General features: G+C 33.9%; 1 protein-coding gene across 1 annotated transcript in view; it reads right to left on the bottom strand.

Annotated features, from left to right (window-relative positions):
* Positions 1–21,709, bottom strand: part of LOC123684867 — a 98,621-nt gene that overhangs the window by 35,923 nt on the left and 40,989 nt on the right. The window contains exons 3-4 of the mRNA XM_045624360.1: positions 16,348–16,676; positions 3,352–3,573 (exon numbers count right to left, since the gene is read on the bottom strand). Coding sequence (XP_045480316.1) covers positions 3,352–3,573; positions 16,348–16,676 — 551 coding nt within the window. The remainder of the gene's footprint in view (positions 1–3,351; positions 3,574–16,347; positions 16,677–21,709) is intronic.

The following is a 21,709-nucleotide window of genomic DNA, read 5'->3' as shown; positions in this document are numbered from 1 at the left end:
AAAAGACACCGATGAGGAAAAATTCAACCAAGAAATACAAAAATTCCGAAACGTACGTCTGTCTTTAAGTAAATTCGGTTATTCAATTTATTAACCGTTAACTTTATACTTTATTTGTACTTATTAGATAAATTATTTTCTCTATTTCTGTATCGTAATGAGTTCATTACAGTTCTAAAAACAGTGCTGTAATGAACTCATTACAGCATCGTTTTCAGTTATATTTTTCGTTTTGTGGTTGTCTATACTGACTTCCAATCCTATCAAATTTCAACAAACGTCAATAATTGTCAATATAATATAATTTGGATATAGTGAAATGATTTGCATTATTATTCGCTATTTCTCTTAATTCTGGTGGTATTAAATCAATTTTGTCAGACATAATTCACGAATTTAATGCGTAATTGTAAATTATTTGAAAATTCGAAACGTACGATTCAAATTCAAATTCCGTAATTTGTCAATTATCGTCACACCAACTGCCAAGATACAATACAAAAGTCACTAGGATGTATAATCTGAATTTTTCATTGAATTTCCACAATATTTTACAAAACTCGACTGAAATAGAGAAAATATTATATTATGAAACAAGTTGCAGATGGCAATTCCAACACTCATGCCTTCGAATTTCGCATTCGTCTTAGAATAGGACCCCATTCTGCAACTTGTTTTAGAATATACTATTTTCCTTATAGTGTTTGAATTATTTTAATTTGATTAATGCTTTTTCTTTGCTCGTGTTTATTCCTTTGTTGAGATGTCCTATACATCATAATAATATATGTCTTAAGGGTTTTATAAAGATCGATTGATTGACGTTCTTTCAATGTTTCTCGATTTTCTACGATATAGAAAGACATGATAAACTGAAGTGTGAAATACAGTAGTTTCTTATATCATTTGAGACATTCTGCGATGAGCCATAGTGTAGAATATCCAGTGTTTTTCGGCGATATTTGGAGGGAGGAAATACTAAACCGTCGCTTCGCGTAAAATATCCCGGGTGGTGATCCTAATCGTGAAAATAGGATGCCGTCTGCCGAGATTTCCCGCTAGCTAATCGCCGCTGAACGCGGAAAAATCAGCCTCGTATATATGTGGAAACTATCCCGAGCTATCTGCTCTATTTTTCAGGATAAAGACGCAAAATTCGGCGATATCGACATTCCCCCAAACAGATTCCGCCATATCTTCTACCCATTTGTGTTCATCTTGATCTTTTTGGCATACGCCGCAGCCACTTCGCTCCTCTTGTGTATATATGTAGAAGATGAGCAGATGCAACTCGATCGGTGATGAAACTGCAGCATGCTATTTGCATTTATCGCTGCCTGCCTACAGAGTGTTTCTCCACATCTCTAGAAAATACTGCGAAATCTACAATTTGATATACTAATTTTTTCACCCTTTATGCTTTTTTATAAATTTCAAATAATAAAAAAAAAATGGAAAATGAAAAACAATTATTTTCTTATATTTTGCATTCCATTCTGAGGAATCAACATTCTGATTAGAGAATTGAAAAGAATCCAGAACCCCAAGTGGCAATAAAATTCGGCAACAAAAAGCGAACGCCGACAAGCCTGATTAGTGCTTGTGTTTTTTTTAGAGTCAATAACTTGTAAACAGCACTGAGGGGATCACGCCACATCTGGATATTTATGAGTATAATGTATAATGCGGCACCTTTTTTGATGGTTTTTGATGTTAATTAAATTTGTCTGTATTCCTTACTGTTGTTGCTGACTGAATTAAATCTCATTTGGTACTTTGAATTTTTACATATGTAATTTTTGTTGATCAAATTTGAAATGCCGCCCTTGCATTTTGCCGTCCTAGGCGACAGCCAACCCTGCCTACCTCCTAGCGATAGCCCTGAATATTTGATAGTTATACTACTAAATTAAAAAACTACGAAAAAATCGAGAATAACGGAGGTTAATTAACGCTCTCGTGGAGACCAGAGAACTTTATATTCGTACATATATTAAATGTGATTTTTTACAATGTCATTGCTGTTGATTAATTTATCTAGACGAGTGCTTCAGATGATACGATCTTCTTAAAATTTATCATCATCATTTGAGTGGTTATTTTACATCTAGAAAGTTATTTTAGTTTTACCGTTGAATTAGCAGGACCCAGGTATTTTAGACTACGATACCAAATTTCTAACAAAAAAATCCAAAATCATATCTTACAAAACAGGATTCCCCAATTGTGCAACAGTCCACTACTTTTTTCGAAACTCAAACCTCTCAACTACTTGGAGGTACCCATTTGAAGTTAATAAAAGACATTGAAATGTATTCCCGAAGATTGCACAACTCAATTCTTGAGCGTTCAAAAAGTCGATACAATAAATTTGTATATTAAATAGTATTAGTTTCTCAATTATTTCTAATAACTACACACGTTCCTCGAGTCGTTGCACACCTTCAAATCGACCTTTCAGGATTCTCGTACTTTCAAATCCAACCCAAGCCACTTCTTTTTTATCGGACAGACAAATGCATAGGTACATCTTTCACTTCCCCCTGATGTCTGGAATCAGCCAGCGCACAATTACTCTCTTGATAGCCATTCCATCAGCAAGAAAAGCCACCATGCTGAACAACAATCCCACCTAAATTACTACACGATTAATAACGAAGATTCAAACGGTTTTTCTCGAAAGAAATGCACACAATTAAGAAATTGCAATTTAGAATGCAATCTCAAAATAACGTCCAAAAACAACGACTCGTTGTCCGATCAATGTTGCCTAAATTTTGAAATTGCTTTTTATTGGTAGATAAGCCCTATATAAACACGAAACAAATATTTTCATGGAAAAATATAGAAAGTACCTACCAATAAAAATACGTAAATAAAAAAGTTTTCAAAATTCCCGCTGAAACGCTCTATTTTGTCGAGGTATTATGTCACTGCCATAGACAAACTAACTAGTTTATCTGCCAATGGTCTGTCAAACGTAACTGATATCAGCTCATATTGACAGTCAAGTCGGTTGGATTATATTAGCTGATGTTCTAAACCATAGATAGACTAGTTCTAGATGAGATTAGTTTGTCTATGTTCTAAACGTTTCAGTGCTATGACGTCAAATTGCCCTGATTGGCGTTCGCAGTCACGTGCTAGTCGATGAGAATTAACACAATTTTATTAAATCGAATTCGAGAAATAAGATATTGAAAATGCTATTTTAGTATTTTAAAAACGGCCTTTGATGTGGAAAACCTAAATTCATTTGATTTTATTATATGACGCAACATCCCTATTACCCATGTCGAAGGTCGATATGAAATGGTGAACAAGAAACAAGAACCAACGGAGTCGGCTTACCTGTTGCATCTTTTCGAAGTCCAAATAGGGCCTTTGTACATGCGAGTGTCTTGAATGTCTCGATCGCTTCCTGGGCGATAGGTCGTAATGTAAAAGTTTCGCTGGTGGGCTCATAGATCGCGTCTTGTTTAGGGGTGTCCTCCTGCCAGGCTTTACCGCCTCCAGGGGTGGCGAAGTTCGGAACTGCACTGGGGTTGACATACTGGCTAAAAGATGGTGGACCTGCGGAAAATGGGACTATTAAAAAATTTATAAGAGGCTCTAATGTGTAGGGGATTTTGAGCGTTGTTGTTGTGCTATTAAAATGTACGTACAATGGTCTACAAAAATAATTGTTTTGAGTAGATCTGAAAAAAACTCCATCACCAATGTATCTATCTGTCATAAATAACAATTTGGCATCTTAAAATAATAGAGAAAATTGAAAAGTAATTTTTGAGCATCATTATGAGCTAAGCGTTCGAATCATTACTAATAAAATTTACATAATCGTAAAAGTAATTTCATGAAGATGAACTTTGTTTCTCAAAGTTTTTTATTTGGACGCATACTTTGAGAGATAATGTGAAATGAAGACACGACTACTACCATTGTCTATTACTACGAATGAAGTGGGCGTGGCGTGGCCGCTAGTAAGTCTATAAATACCAAACTACGATTTCATTGATAAAAATAGGCTAGTTAGCTAACTTTGCTAACTAACTAATAACAGTTGTTGATAGCTCATTGATAATTTGAATGCAAACCTTGATAAAAACTGTGGTGGAGATTTGAGGGATTAGTTGATTCTCGCGTGATTAGTTACAACAGCTAATTGACAATTCGCTAAATACATCGGTTTCGAAACGTCGAAGAGAATGATACTATTAGTTATTTTTCGTACAAATTGACAATTTCATGAATAATCCAAATTCCAAATTTGTCTATGTATTTTGTGTATTTAATGCTCGTGCGATTAGTTGTAATCAATCTTTGGGACCTAGGAGAGATGAGATAGAAAAAAACATTCCATGTAATAACTATAACTAATTACTCACAAATTTATGCATACTCTCATTCGATTTCTATATTGTAGGGTACTTGGACGGTTTACATAAAAATGAATTTCAAGAAACCTACTTAAAAAAAGTCAGGACTCAGACTTCCACAATAACCTCAAGCTGTGTTTACACAGGGCGCAATTTCCTCGCGAAATAATTTCGCGAGAGAATTGCGCCTGGTGTAAACGCATCCCCACACCTGAGTTATTGCGGTGCGAGTCGGAACTCAGTCCCTTTAGTTGCGCGAGGGATGAACCTAGAAGAGTAGTTACAGCTCATCAAGCTTTACAAAAACCTAGAATTCTTGTGGAATTCAAAACTTAAAAATAATTGCAATCGAAATTGGTTGTGAGCTTTCTTTTTTGTATAGAAATAGAACTGAAGGTAGCTCGTTTGAGTGCTCGACCTACTCGCGCAATTTTGCGCGCAGGATTGCACAATGTTTTGAGTAGTTCGAAATTTTACTCGAAGCGAGTAAGTTTCGCTCGAGTGAATTTCGCGATGGAATATCGCTGATGCAAACGCAACTGTTCCATATATTCTTCCGAGAATTGGAAAGTCTAAAAACCGAACAATTTCCATTTTTTTTCCGAAGATTATGTTGTCTACCCTTTACTATGTAATACTGACACATCCTGTACGTATTTATATTTCACTCGTAATAAAAACTGGTTTATTTGTTTTTAAATGGATTCTCATCTGCTATAGTCTTAGTTTTCACAACAACGATTTCGAATTCAATAATTATTCTTTCATTATAACGGGTGTTTTTTTTCGAGATATATAACTTTAAGTTGGCATTACTGTTCAAGATGGCGACCGATTTAACAGCTGTCAAGTGATTTATTCTCAGTTTGGTTTGGCAATTCATCATGAATGGACTCACGCCTGAACAACGCTTGCAAATTGTGCAATTTTATTTCGAAAATAATGGTTCTGTGCGGAATACGTATCGCGCAGTACGTCCATTTTATTTTGTTCAGCAATGAAGCTCACTTCTGGTTGAATGGCTACGTCAACAAACAAAACTGCCGCATTTGGAGTTAAGATAATCCTCGAGTGTATGTCGAAACACCGTTACATCCAGAAAAACTGACTGTTTGCTGCGCTTTATGGGCTGGTGGAATAATTGGTCCGTACTTCTTCAAAAACGATGATGGTCAGAACGTTACAGTCAATGGTGATCGGTATAGAGCCATGATTACTAACTTTTTCATTCCTGAATTGAACAACTATGATGTCCAGGAGCTGTGGTCCCAACAAGACGGCGCAACATGTCACACAGCTCGTGCCACAATCGATTTATTGAGAGACACGTTTGGTGACCGCCTAATTTCACGTTTTGGACCTGTGAATTCCAAGATCTTGTGATTTAACACCGCTAGACTACTTTCTGTGGGGCTATGTAAAGTCATTGATCTATGCGGATAAACAAACCCTTGACCATTTGGAAGACAACATTCGCCGTGTTATTGCCGATATACGGCCACAAATGTTGGAAAAAGTCATCGAAAATTAGACGTTCAGATTGGACGACATCCGAGCCAGCCGTGGCGGTCATATGCCAGAAATCATATTTAAAATGTAATGCCACAAGATTATCTTGCGGATAAATAAAATTCATGTCAATCGAATCGTTGTTTTATTGCAATTTAAAGTTTTATAGCTCTAAAAAAATTACCCTTTAGAATGGAGCGTTCGGAAGAAATCTTAAAATTTAATATGTAAGCAATTAAAACATTATTTTAACAGTCTGGAAACGCCATTTTCGTTCGATTGTAGACGTTATGTCATTGATGAAATAAATGAAGTATACCGTTCATTCCACTAAGACGACAATGCATAGTCCACAATGAGGAACTTTTCAAATATGGTTTCGGTTCTCGAAAATCCAGTTTTCGAAATAAAAGTGACCTCACCTAGCGATACATCTCCGATAAACCGCTATTTGCATAACGATGATATCACTCCATCTCGCCTTTTCCATTTCGTGTTTAATGCTTTACTTTGAATGCAGGAAATTTGAATCCTCCGAGTTCTGATTATTATATCGCCGGCACTCTGCACGATCTCAACGTATGTGTGTCAGTCTGTTTGACATTTTCGCATTTTATTCTTGTCAGATATGAGAAAATAGGAAAGAGGCACGAGGGTGGAAAAAGGAAACGGTGTTTTTTCACCCTCCAGAAGGGTCATGTTATTCTGAACGTTTTGAATCTAGTCGGGCAGGTTTTTGAGGAGAGTATTTTTATTCAGATCGAGGGAGTAGAACTGAAATCCTGCCAGTTGTTGAAGAATCTACATTTTTGGGCCAAGCCAAAAACAAACCCCTTTACAAGGGGAGATCAATTCAATGTAGAAACAACTGTTTATTGATACGCTACTCATGATGAACAGTGTTTGTTGCACTATATAATCAATGCTTAATTAGAAGTATTAATTATCCATATTAAACATGGAGCTGTCGGCTTTCTAGCAGTAACAGGCCAATTAAAAAGTCCCCGGTCTACCATAATAAAACCCATTTTTTTTTGGCAAAATTCGATTTTATTATTCAACATAGTTGCCTTAAAGGGCGATACAGCGATTATAGCGATCTGCCAACTTTTCGATACCATTTTTGTAGTACGATTTGTCCTTCGCTTCAAAATAGTCCTCAGTTTTGGCGATTACTTCTTCATTGGCGCTGAATTCCTTTCCAGCGAGCATTCTTTTGAGGTCTGAGAACAGGAAAAAGTCGCTAGGGGCCAGATCTGGCGAATACGGTGGATGCAGAAGCGATACGAAGCTTAATTCATGAGATTTGGCCATTGTTTTCATTGATTTGTGACACGGCGCATTGTCTTGATGAAACAGCACATTTTTGTCTTCAAATAGGTCCGTTTTTTAACGAGTTCACACTTTAAACGATCCAATAACGCTATATAATAATCACTGTTGATGGTCTGGCCCTTATGGAGGTAATTAATGAATATTATTCCTTGCGCATCCCAGAATACCATAGCCTTGCCAGGCGACTGTTGTGTTTTGCAGCACACGAATTTTTTTTTCCATCTTTTTCAAATAGCATTCCATCTATAAACATCACACATTCACGCTATGAGAATTTATAATTTTAATTTTCATAATGAGACACTTATGCTTTCTCCTAATTAGTTGCTTAATTTGTAACCATTAAAACTAATCACTTGTAATTCAATTCTCAGGTTAGAAAATACGAACATGGCAAAAATGCGATATTTGACAGCCAACATCTTTCGATATTAATGCCCGCTTTGCCCGCTAAATCTGATAAGGACTTAATTATCAACACCAAGATGACAGAGAAGTTGAAAATGACCTTACTTCACAAAAATCCCAATTTTTTGTTGGCATCTATTTCAATAACAATTCCAGCTGGCACAAACACCCAACATCTGCAGTCTTTTCATTGCCAAATTGTTAGGTTTTCGTTCGAAAATCCCATTTATTTTTCATCACGAATGACCTGTACTCGAATCAGAATTGTGTTGAGGTTATGCACGCTCCCATTTGATCATTTGGCATTTTGATGATTATGAGACTGATGAATTCCGTTCAACGTATGAATTCGTTATAATAAACATATGCTTTGTCTCAGAATAGCATGTATCAACTATTCTTAGGACAAATTCCTGAAGTAATTAAAATGAAACAATTTTTAATTTCTCAGTGCGAAAATTAAAACCTCATTGAATTCTTAAGGAGAGGGTTTTTTAAGCTGAACACTAGATTACAGGCTGAAAACAGATTTTCTATTGAATTCATATCGACAGTTTCAGAGGTTCTTGGCTTGCAAATGCATATTTCTGTAATCATCTATAATAATTATTGTGATACTCCTGCATATTAGATTTTACAATGGTTTTCTATTACTATGCACGCTACTTAATTAATTTCTATTTTTCGTGAAGATGTTATTTCATTCTTTGAAGCTTTAACCACAACCTCCTTCAATTAGACTAATAGTGAACAAGTCGGAGAAAAGAAATGTTTTTTCAATTACCCTCTCTTCAGGCATCTGGTTTTTATGGCGATGATAACATAATTCCAGTTCAATCATCTGGAGCTACAACTCCTCTGTTAAATTTTATAGATGAAGTTATCCAAGCTTTGAAAGATGACCTATCTGCCTTACTGATTACATTTGACGTTATTCAAAAAACTCTTTTACGGATTTCAAGAAGTGTAATCGTACTTGGATAGATAGATATTATGGATATTATGAGATTTCTGAGGCGGGAGTGCCACAAGGATATATTATGGGTCCATAGCTATTTTGATTCAAATGGCGCATATGTTTTTTAGGAGTATGTTGATGACTTATGCCTAAAACATATGTTCAAGTTGAGTAATGTTGGCACAGCTGCAATTACTGTTAATGAACATCTGAGAATCAATGGTAATAAAGCTACAGAGGTTATAAGTGCCTATTGATGATATTTATTGATAGAAGTCGATTGATTTTTTCGGAATCAGTCAGGAACCAACAATAGATATCCAGATCAGACTCTATAGTCATGAAAATCATCTCGTTTAAAGAACATATGGAACTTTAAAATTGTTTGATGCCGATGAAAAGTATTGATCTTCAGTTTGAGGAAGAAGATTGAACTGATTGCAGGGACACTCTTGATGTTCATTCCATGTTTTGATATTTCCCTTATTTAGATCCAGTTACCAAATATAGAATTAAAAATATGTTATTCATGTTGCCGCTTTTTGTCATAGGAGTTATTATGACTCAGTGCCTTCCAGTATAAAAGCACTGGGCTAGCTTAGAATGGAATACATAATGAAACTTCAATTTCTTGTAGGTATAGAATGAATAGATAATATATTACCTATTCATCATAGGTAATTACATTCAAAGAAGAAATTGATACCACGCCACCATATTTATCAGAATAATATCTGTGGTCCAAATTTGTTTACGAAGTTCAGTAGGTGTTTCACATATAACCCCCTAAATATATATAATTCATTGGTTCACATTTTAAATTATTTATAAATAATCAGAAGGCTCATCAATTCAAAAAAAGAATAGAGACATTTTTTATTGCATTTGCTCCAGATCAATGTATAATATTTCATTATTCAGCTGTTAACTTATTTTTTGATAATTTTTTATCTCTGATTGTATTATGGAAATTTGTTGTATTAAATCGAATTTTTCATTTGTATTTGTTGAACCAACTGAAAAGATTGAATGTGAGAATAGCTAAAGCAAAATTTTCCCCTACTTTATGAATGATCCTTTTTAATCATAAAATAGAGATTAGCATTTTTATTATTATCTTTCTTGAAAACCCCCGTTTTTCTCAAAAACTTCACACACCACAGCTGGTTGTACATTCATCACGTAAAAGCTGACTGACTGGTTGATATCGAATGCGATCACCAAACTGCACAATGAACGTTCATTAATAGACAATATCACACTGTATAATCAAGCCTATTCTGAGCAATAAAGGGTATACCCATTGGACTTCACTCCGACGTTGTTGCATATTCATCCGCTTAGGTATATCAATTTGATGAATGTGACATCGAAGTTTGAAAAACAAGAGAGATGGTTTCAGCTAAATTTCATTCGACAAGGTAAGATGAACCTTCAATGGATTTTGTAGAATAGCATTGCGCTTTTTCACTATTAAGTGTAGATGCAAATATAGGGGTATGGATATAAAGTAATTACTGTTTCGAAAAAAAATGAGAGAAAGGCAACTTTTGCAAAATTGTTTAAACTTCAACTAGTATGATTTTTTCACGGAAGTTCGTATAAACAATTTCAATTATCCTGTGGAAATGACATGCCATGAAAACATAGAATTATTTATTATTTTATAAAGTGACTTTTTTGTTTAGAGGACATAATATAATTATACTTTCAATACATTGGTTTTTGTGACATTTTTGAAAATCATATAAAATAATGAATTCATTATTTTATATGAAGAAGAGGTTCACATGTTATATATGCCATATGAAATAATCTACCAAATTATAATATGTAATTAAAAATTCATTCCAAACAATTTTTCTGTCTTGTCTCATTATTTTGAGTTATTAAATTCTTAAAAAAACACTATTAGATATTTACTACTAGCACACATTTATGTATATTGCTACGATCTCGAAAAAAAAAAAATTCGAATTGACTGGTTTTCATTGATATTCATTCAATTAGACACGATATACACAGATTTTAGTAAAGCGTTCGATAAGATCAGTCATGAGAAATTATTGAGAAGACTCGCGGATGTTGGCTTACCCGAATCGTTGGTAGAATGGTGTAAATCCTATTTAACAGGAAGAGCTGGCTTGGTCGTGATAGGTGGCCACAGATCTGAAACTTTCTATATTACATCTGGCGTTCCTCAGGGTAGCCATCTGGGTCCTCTATTTTTTCTTATTTATATTAACAATATCAAGGGTTGCTTCCGACACTGTGGGATACTTCTTTACGCGGACGACTTGAAGATCTATCGGGTCGTTCGATCGATGGGTGACTGTCATGGGGTTCAAGAGGACCTCGATAGATTGGTCCAATATTGTGAACTCAATGATATAGTTCTGAACCCGTCGAAATGTTTTCATATTTCATTCACTAAGAGAGTCCAAAAAATCATATATGAATACAAAATTGGAAACGAAAAGTTGAAATACGTTAGTGAAATTGTTGACTTGGGTGTGACGCTTGATGAAAAATGGTCATTTCGATCACACATCGAAAAAATGATTAGCGCGTCAAATAAAATGGTTGGATTTATCAACAGAAGTTGCAAAGAATTCAGAGATCCTAGAGTCTTTACTGGCTTGTACTACGCGTTTGTGCACAGTAAGTTGTCTTTCGCATCCGTTATCTGGAATCCTATTTACGAGGTTCACATAAAAAGAATCCAGAGAATTCAAAATAAATTCCTAAAATTTTTAGCTTTCAAAACTCATACCATCATAGAAAATAGAGATTATACCCCTATAAGAAAAAAATATCATATGTTAGCATTGAAGGATGGTAGGTCGGTGCAGGAACTTTGTATTCTCCATAAAATTATACACTCTGGGATTGATTCACCTTTTCTCCTTAATAAAATCAATTTGCATGTACCGGGAAGAGATCTGCGAGATAGAACTCTCTTCAACGTCATATTTCGTAGGACGAACACAGGACAGCACTCTCCGATGCGGCGCCTTCAAGCTACTTATAATAGTCTTGAATTAAATAGTGGCATTGACATTGTTTCGGATGGTCTTACAAGGTTCAAAAACTCTTGAAACACTTTTTCATGTCGGGTTAGGGGGATTTTTTTTTTTTTTTCCTTTTATTTCAGCGAGTTGTTTCTGTACCTATTATAATATTAAGTGGATACTCTGTTGGTAAATTTTTTTTACTGTTTGTATCCTAAATGGGCAATAAATAAATAAATAAATAAATAAATAAATAAATTCTCAGAGTGCTATTTTTTGTTGGAAATTGTTCACTTTCCATAGAGAAAAAAATTTCGGAATGAATTTATCATATTTTAGAATCTTAGAGCAACAAAATGGCGAATGCGCCAGTATAAGATTTCTTCAAGAATATTTACAGTTTTTAGTTCGGTAGGAACCTTCGTAGGAGTCGTAGTAAAACATCCCAAAGATTCATGGCAATCGACTGAACGATGTAGTAATGACAAACCTAGGTTCACTAGTAGAGCATTGGCGTTGCACCATTCATTCACTTTACTCAAAAGAGGCAGATCGGGATTGATCATATGATCACAATAACTTACTTATCATCTGCAAAGTCCAATAGTACCACTCTTTAAAATCTCAAGATTTTCACTACAATCGCTAATGAAGATAATGAATAGAAGTTGTTCTAATATTGATCAATCTTTCATCTAACATAGTTCTCCTAAATAAGATCCCTCTGTTTCTTGAATTAAAGAAATCAAGTTTGAAGCCTCTTATGCCTATGGTTTACAGGTATGGTAACAGAAGTTGATGTAGCATACAGGCAAACTCCTCCAATCTTTGGTATCTCACCTTGATCTAGAGTTTTAAAAAGTTGCGTGAGCTCAAAAATAGCGATCTAATGACTTGGGCGAGGAAAAAAACTCTGATTTGGTTGATTGAATTTGATTAAATAATTGAGTAGTCGATTTGCTGAAATTTTCTCGAATGCTCTGGAAAGGTAAATGACAAAACTAATGAGCCTATAGTTTTCGAAATTATCAATGTCACCTTTCTCATCTAGCGGCTAAACTATAGCTATTTTTTAATTCATCTGGGAATAAACCAGTTCTAAATGATTTATTCGAAGTAGTGCATAACCGATTAATTATATTATTTATTGATCCCTTTTTAACTGGCATTGGTATTTGATCATGACCGTCAAATGATTTATTTTTAATATTCTTAACAACAGATTCTTCAATATTGAACAAAAAAAAAGATTTATTGCTCTGCTTGCTCATTTAGTGTCTGCGAATTATTTGTCATATTTCCGACAATTTCATTGAAATGTTTATGAAAGTCGTTGGCTTCATTATTAGGATGAGGGTGCATGGAAATATTCATTTTGTTTCTTTTCTGTGACAATTTTCCCCGCTGTTCTTGACTTATTAGAATATTATTTTAACATTGTACAATTTCTGATTATGCGTTTTAATGACCTGATCATAGATACAGGGTGTGGCGTAATTAATGGATAATCCTGTACTGGCGAATATGAGAGATCATGGCCGACCAGAAAATGTTCAGTAAAAATATCATAGTTTTCGAGATATCGGACAATTTCATTTTTTCTGAAAAGTGCACCTTTATTCACTAATTTCAATGATGTGATCACAAATCTTGTTATTTTTTTGGGCATTGTTTTTTATTTTACTCTCAGATAGCTGTACTATGAGATAAACTACCGAATTCCTACCATCTTGCTTAATTTAGAAAAAAAAAGTAGGATAATCCTCATGTTTGCACTTTTTAGAAAAAAATGAAATTGTCCGATATCTCGAAAACTATGATATTTTACTGAACATAACTTTACATTTTCTGGTCGGCCATGACCTCCCCTATTCGCCAGTACAGGATTATCCATTAATTACGCCACACCCTGTATATTTGATTTTATAATATAAGTTCAAAAATCCGGTCTCCCGGTATAAACGGTATAAACTCGATCCAGTAAATATTTCATTGGGTTGATTTCTTCATTTTCCCTGAAAGAAAATTGGTTTGTCAATTTAGCTGGAAATTCGATGTATGCAAAATTAGACTCAAACTGAACTATAAAAATACGATGAAAGATATTCGACATATCATTTTTATTCAATGATATCGGTCCAAGGTTCCTGCGATAATATCTCATTGAAGTGTGCCATAGTGACCTCATTAATTTTTCTTACCTTGACCTTTTCAAGTTCTGATATTGCACAGTAGAAGTAGAAAGACACAGTTTTTGAATATAATGATCATATAGATTTGAATTCATGATACAAGACTCACTTCAGATCGAATTGTCGATACAGGAAGCAGAAAATTCTTGTCTAGTAGGATCAGTTTTAGTTGATATTGCTCCGAAGCTTTCTACAATTAACATAAAATCTCTTTTTGGTGTACTTTCAGTCAGCAAATCTATATTGTAATCCCCAGTGGATATTGTTTTATTGAAATGCATATACATTTCACCAAAATTAACTTGGCGGTGTCTATAGATATAAAATACAAGTCATTTAGAAATATTTAACTGTATACAGGCAATCTCAATAACTCAACTCAATTATGAATTAATCATAATCTTCACGTACTTTACAAAAGATCGTTTTTATAAAAAATTGCACAACCCCCATGATCACATAACCCAAGAAACTGTTCAGCAACAATTCACATATTGGCTGCAATCATTGCTGTATGGGGTTGTGCAATTTTTTATAAAAACGAGAGACCAAGACTTTGATAGTATTTCTATCAAATAATTATTGAGTTCGATCTCTGACATTAGAATTCGAGGTGTATTCCTACCTATATAGCTCCAAGACTATTTCTCCTATTCAATAATAATCCACCCGATCATATTTTAACAAAACTCAATAATTATTTGATAGAAATACTATCAAAGTCTTGGTTGAGGTCGAATAATGATCATGCTCTTTGCAGACCGTCATTGAGAGTTTTCCACAGAGTACAAAAAACAATTATTCAACAAGCTAGATAGGTCACAGATCCGATTGGCTCTCTCAAGACTAGTTTTGACGATAGAACGATATAAAAATAATTTCCAAATGCATCTGTAGTACTAGTTATATCCGGAATTAGGGTACCATCAACACGAAGTACGAGTTTTTTTAGTTTTTAGTTTTTGTTAGTTGAGACTTTCCCCATAACGCTTTGCTCTGATAGTAACTGATGAGGTGTTGCAACCAACAAAATTAAAATAACGTCCGCATGGCATTGGCATCTGAAGAAGCAAAATAAGAAGAAGAGCTGTCCATATCATTTAGGTGCATAACGTTACCAGGAAGCAGCTGAAGAATAGAATTTCACCGAATTCTGAGTCAATTTCACGGGTCTTCCAAGAAAAAATTCTTTCAACGATAAAACTCCAGAAGTATCATTCGAAGTATTTCGTGGAAATAGCAATTAAAAATGGAAGCTTAATTAATCAAGTTTGCTAGTGAGCGAATAAAAATCCCGAAGCACAAGGGTTGAGCTGAGGGAGAAATTCAACTGGAGGATAATGGAAGTTCCAGGATATTTACTTATACTGATTCTCAGAGTTCGTTAAATATAATTTGATAATAAAATATATATTTGACTGGTAGGAAAAAGTCTCCTCCCCACTTGACGGTGATGAGAAAAGCTATTTCAGATATAATAAAATGAGAAATCATGATAATGATTTATTCATTATTTCATTATTTATTCATTCAATGGACTAGTTTAGTGATGTCGATAATACTATATTTGACACGATAGAATTAAAATATAGAGCAAAACTGATAAATCAGTGAAAAAAATTTTGAAAATCTATCAATAAATGACTGAGAAATAGATTATTTAAATTTACGTATTTTAGCGCGGAAAGTCTTTGGTGTGTGACGTCACGGCACTTGCCTGTGATCGCTACACCATAAATTACGTTTAAATACTCAGCCGCGCCAAGGCTCTCGCGCCGTTTGTAGTTGTAAAGTGTAGTTTTAACTCGAGTTTTGTTTTTATGTCACCATAATGGAAGAAGGCTTCGTGAAAGGACAAAGTGACAATTTGCCTAAAATAGATATATTCGCAGTGATGGAGTTTTTTTCTTCAAATCTATCTTATGTCAGTGCTGAAATAAAAGGAGTTAAACTTTTCAAGTAAGTATCTACTTTTGAGTTTGCTTCATCATGGTTCAACTTATAACGATGATTTATTTAAAAAACGTTTCATAAACAGTTTGTAGTTGAGTACTGGTTGTTGAAGTCTATCAATGGCAAAACATATTTATGTGAGGAGTAAAAAGTAAAAAGAGAAAAAAGTAATTTATATGTATGTATATAGTAAGTTATTTCAGCCATCGCGTAACGAACAAAACACGACACGAACGGCACAAGTGATTGTACACCACTTAATTAGTAAGCACTCTGCGAATACCAGTCGTCTAGTGTGTGACATCACGCCACTTACACGTACTATGAAATTATTCTTCTAAGCGCAACTTCAAAGTCCCATAACGTTTTCATTTCTAGAGATATTTGATTCTTCCACATTTTTGTTTCATTTTACTTAAATTTTTAGAAATAATCCTTAACAAAAAATGAAAACTAGTCCATTATTATTCATTAATTAACCTAATTGATAAGCTGATCGGAGTATTGGTTCAAATTTCATTATTATTACTTTTTTTTACTACTTCTTATTACTTACTACTTTTTTTCTTACTCTTACTTTTCTTACTACTACTTTTTCTTACCTCGTCGTCCGAAGATCCAGAATGTTGTCCAGCTTCCTCTTTCTGATATGGGGAACAGGACGACCGAGGGCTCATATTATCTTTAGGGGACATATTTTCCACGTTATCTTTGTTACTCCTAACTCCTCCGCTGATCTGAGACCATTTTCTTTTTTCAGGCAGGCATACAGACGTCGCTCTGACAGGTCGTTCGGCGATTTCTTCCTTGTTTCGATTAATTACCTCCAGCTCTTCTTCGGAACTGTGAGGGTCGTGCTGATCTGGCGCAGGGCTCTCCATTGAACAACCAGTGTCTGCTGGTGATACATTGACTATGCGCTCTTGCATACCTGCAAAAAACACGAAATTGTTAGTAATGTTCGCATAATTACTTTGTATTTTTGTAATGTTTTTTTAATGGAATACAATCAGAATAAATCTTTGGGAGATGATTCCCCAATATGAGGGGTTTATAGCGATCCTGGTATAGTTTATCTTAAGTCACTTGGAGGAAGCCAGAATATTTGGATTTTACAAGGGTTGTTCAAGTTTCCAGAAATTCCTTTGGGACCAGTGAGGTTATTGCCTTACAATACCTTCAAATAAACCCTGGTATTTGGCGGATCGCGGTATCCACTTCAAAAGGACATCTGGCCAAGCGCTTTTATGGACTAGTGACTTTGATATACTATATACCTGGGGATTCGAAAAATCATCATTTGGAGAATCGGTCCTGTTTTAAGAAAACCTCCCGATTTTGGGGCCGATTTGGTATTATCTACTTGAATATTGAAGGGATTTCTAAGGACAGGATTGTTTTTTTTTGTCGACATTGGACATTTTTATCGGTGGTTATCCTTGTTCAAGAAACACACATGGCAACTAAAGAACAACTCCGCGAAAGAGGATTTTTAGCAGGTGATGTATTGATAGATTGCCTTTTGAGTTCGTTTTATGGTCTGGCTTTAGAAAAATATCAAATATGTTATATTTTGGAATGCTGTAATTTTCAGATATATCGAAAATTAACATTTTCGAAAAATACTCTGTAACTATGTAATGGTAATAGATATGGAGTTGTGGTTTTCGACAATGAAAATTGGACCTCAGACACCGACATCAGTTTTCGTCTATCTAGTATTTTTCATTCAAAAGTGTCCAATTTGGCCAACTCTGTACATACATACAGTACGTTGCACGTAAGATGATGGACAAATTTACAATTTTAATGCGATCTATTTTGTGATTTGTGAACTATAAAAATATTGCCAATCATATCTGTTTAGCAGGATATGAAGTTTTTCGACTTCACAGAGGACTTGTTAATCGACTTTGCTGAGTTGACTCGATGTTATTATACCCCAAAGGTTTAACTAATGTCGAAGGCGTGTCCTCTTCAGAAACTAAAAGTTATTTTTAATTTCTGAATATTACCACATCTTTAACAACATTGCACGCTTGTAAAAATTCTATGGATTACAGTGTAATTACTGGAATTAATTAAAAAGTGTTTTATATTTCAAAGAAGGCCCATTGACATAACAAGTATGTATAATGAAAAGAATTGAGATATTCATATAAATTTACTGGAATAAAATGATTCTGGTCAATTGAATAGACGCAAATGTTGGATAAACCTTCAGCTGATGTTGGATGAATCAGATCCGTACGAATTATGTACATTCATTCCAACTGAAAGTTTTGAGGGGACAATAAAAAAAATCCGCCGAAAGGGCAATACTAATTTTATAATTTCGCCCTCTGTATTTCGGAAAATTCAATGTTATATATCAGTTCCCCATGAATAGATAGTCCTATTCATTTTTCGACGATGCTTTTCATTTGGCAGAGTAATAAGCTGCATGCTTTTGTTCCCATTGCTCCAAAATAGACGGAATTTAAAATTAACACAATTGCCACAGTGACTGGGCGGTAACAATGGATTGAACGGGTGTTTTAATTGAATTCGTTGAATTGCTATCGGTAAAATCTGATCCGATTTTTTTCTGAATTGTACAGGAAAATATCATACGTTTGAAAGCGGAAACCTCACAATCACGAATTGTTGCGAAATCTAAGTTATATATGTGTGGCCAGAAACTTTGCCAATTCCTTTGAGAGGAATTTGAAATCTTTTTTCAGATTTTAGACGAAGGGGATTCAATTTCTTTCTAACGCCACCAATAATTTTACTTTCACTTTGTTCTGTTTTTTAAAATATACATCTTTATGTATATTTTAAAGTTAGTTTTATCTTAAGCGCCTTCGGAGCTGAGATATGTATGTTCGAAGATTTTAGAAATGTCGTCAATATTGATCTGTGTGAAAAAATCTTCATTTTGACTTTAGAAGATTGATATTAGAAACATCTGTTAATGTCATGTCAGTATTGGTTCTTGGGAAATAATAAGAACACATCATGTTGTTTTATTGCATTTGCTTACACGATAAGTTCAGTTAGTTTTATCTTAAGCGCCTTCGGAGCTGAGATATGTATGTTCGAAGATTTTAGAAATGTCGTCAATATTGATCTGTGTGAAAAAATCTTCATTTTGACTTTAGAAGATTGATATTAGAAACATCTGTTAATGTCATGTCAGTATTGGTTCTTGGGAAATAATAAGAACACATCATGTTGTTTTATTGCATTTGCTTACACGATAAGTAAAACAAATTTTTTTAATTCTCTTCATCTCTTCCATTCTCAATGTCAAGACGAATGATTGTGTCTAAAAATTTTCAGCGAATTCAGATCATTCTGATATCTGCCCATCCCTTGAAACCAATAAGTTACATAAAATGCGAAGAGCAGCCTAAGGCCTGTTTCCCAATAATACACCAGTAATAGTAGCCCAATATTGCATCTAACCATTGTATAGCTCTTTCTACGAGAATGTACACGAGATATATTCATCTAGATGAGAGACAAGATTGTATCCTATCTCTAAGTAGCCAATAAAATTAAAGGTTTTCAAAGAATTGTGTAGGGTTCTCTATACTCTCAAACATATTTGAATCATCATTTTTATTAAATTCTCCGTAGTAAAGTAACTACGAACTTGTTCTTGGTACTTTTCAAAGGCGTAAAGATTTAAATCATCGGCACTTAAAATAGAAAATTCAACCATGCTAGGAACTCCAGCATTTATGTAGGTACTCAAAATAAGCCCTTCTTCTAATCAGAAATCTAAAAGAGGGGAGTATATAAAAACACCATCTGTTTTTGGGCAATACAAAACCAAATATATTTGTTCCAATATGGCTTAGAGAAATATGTCCATGATAACTTTAGATTGCTTCATTTTGTTCTTTCATAATATCTAAATTTCATACCTGGCAGACAAACTTCAAAACGACGCCAAATTTACACAAACCTCCTTTCTGCGACAAATATACAAATGATACATTGGAGCAATCCAGAATTCAATAAGTAATGAATAAAAAACCTGGGTGTTTTTTAAAAACGAAAGTTGGTATCATGTATCATTTCTAGTGAAACCGAAGTTTTTTCCAAGAATTAATCTCTCCCAACAAAGCTACTATAAACTATAAAACTTCAAGTATTTATCTCGAGTTTTTCTTTAAAATATTCCAACCAACGGTCTTCGTGAATCACCCTGTATATAGAAAAATAATTTCAAGCTTCGTGCAAGATGTTGTTCTAATGGCATCCTAACAAAGCAAAATTCAAGCAGAATATCAGAAAAATGCACTGACGTCAAGACGGACTTTTAGAGTTCTCATCATGCATGTGTTTTTATAATTTTTTTTAATTACAACATACTTTAAAGTAACTATAAAGTAATTAAGATACTTCTTCTTACTCTTTTCTGCTCATGAGAGCTGGCCAGAACAAATATTTTCAACTATTGTTCCTACATCTACTAGTGTTAAATAACAAAATACCTAGAAATTTCAAAATTATCTACATGCTTCAAGGAATTTTTTGAAAAAAATACTGCCGTTTATCGAAATGTTGTCATGTCCTGTTGCGAAATATCCATAGTGTGACGGAACGACATACAATAGGAGATTTCATCGAAAATTAGAAGAAACAGCAAAATAAAAAAACATTGTTCAAAAAATCTCATTGATCGTAAGGAATTCATAGCATATTTTCCCACCGTTCTCCACATCCTTTCATCTAGGTATTCTGCTCTACTACTGAGAAAACGTACATGTAAACTCTATTCAATTGAAGATGATAACAATGCTAGAGATTATATACCTGCCGCATATTCTGCAAGATGAATTCTTAATCATCAGTGTAACTGTATAATGAGGAGTGCATGAAAGAATCTCGTGAAATAAGATTACGAATGCATTTCTGCATTAATTATATGCACTGAGGATCACATGTTTACTCATTACATTCTCGAACTGACCTATTGAAACATATGTTTTTCTAAATTTGAATTAGACGAAATTGTTTTGATTTTCTAGGAATTTGGTAATCCGTTTTGATTCTTATATCAATCAAAAGTATATCTACACAAGGAACTTCTTCTGATGGTATCAGCATTTATCTGTAATTTTTAAAATTAACGTTTCGAACTTAAATAAACGAAATAATTATTAATTTATTCTTCTTATTCTTTATTATATTATTCCATATAAAGTATGGATGAAAAAATAAAAATAAATAAAATATCTAATAACAAATAGCATTTTGCTGGGTCTGAATCCAAAGTCATTCGTTCTAAAATCGATTAAAATATTCAAAAATGCAATTTCGCAGACACCAGAGCCATGAATTCACGAAAAAAATGATTCCATATCATTGTACAATTATTACATGTTCTGAATTTTATCAATCAGTAATAAAGTAGGAAATAAATTCAATTTTTTAATTAGTCTTTGGGCTTATATAGTTAGGCAATAAGTATAGTATTCGTACAAATATCGAACATTTTTTCGAAAAAGAAGAATTTTGATTCAATTTTGGAGTTTAATAAATCAAAAAACAACATTAAATGGGTGAGATTCGTGAAAATTATTATTATTTGTTTCGTTATTTTATCTAAAAGCGTAAACTATAAACTTCGTTAATTTGAAGATGATGTTTTTGAGCGATCACCGAGTATATTTCGTACAATGTCTATATTTATCGAATTTTGAGCTGGAAATAGTCTCAAATGATTCATCAAATTTTGTTTTACTGTTCATTTCAAAACTGTAGATTTTTTAGAGATAATAATTTGCATTTGGATGTAGAATGAAATAGCCTACAGACAACAGCGTCAATATTCACGCACACGGTTTCGATTCTTCACATCACTTACTTGTCCCAACAGCTTAGAATTTTTTCACCAGTTATTGTCAGCCGATAAGTTGCTCCACGTCGACATAAAATTGCTTTAGTTTTGCGAACTGTGACTATAAC

The sequence above is a fragment of the Harmonia axyridis genome, chromosome 7 (assembly GCF_914767665.1).
Source record: "Harmonia axyridis chromosome 7, icHarAxyr1.1, whole genome shotgun sequence".
In the NCBI taxonomy this organism is placed as follows: domain Eukaryota; kingdom Metazoa; phylum Arthropoda; class Insecta; order Coleoptera; family Coccinellidae; genus Harmonia; species Harmonia axyridis.
This window is presented reverse-complemented; position numbering and strand designations above follow the sequence as displayed.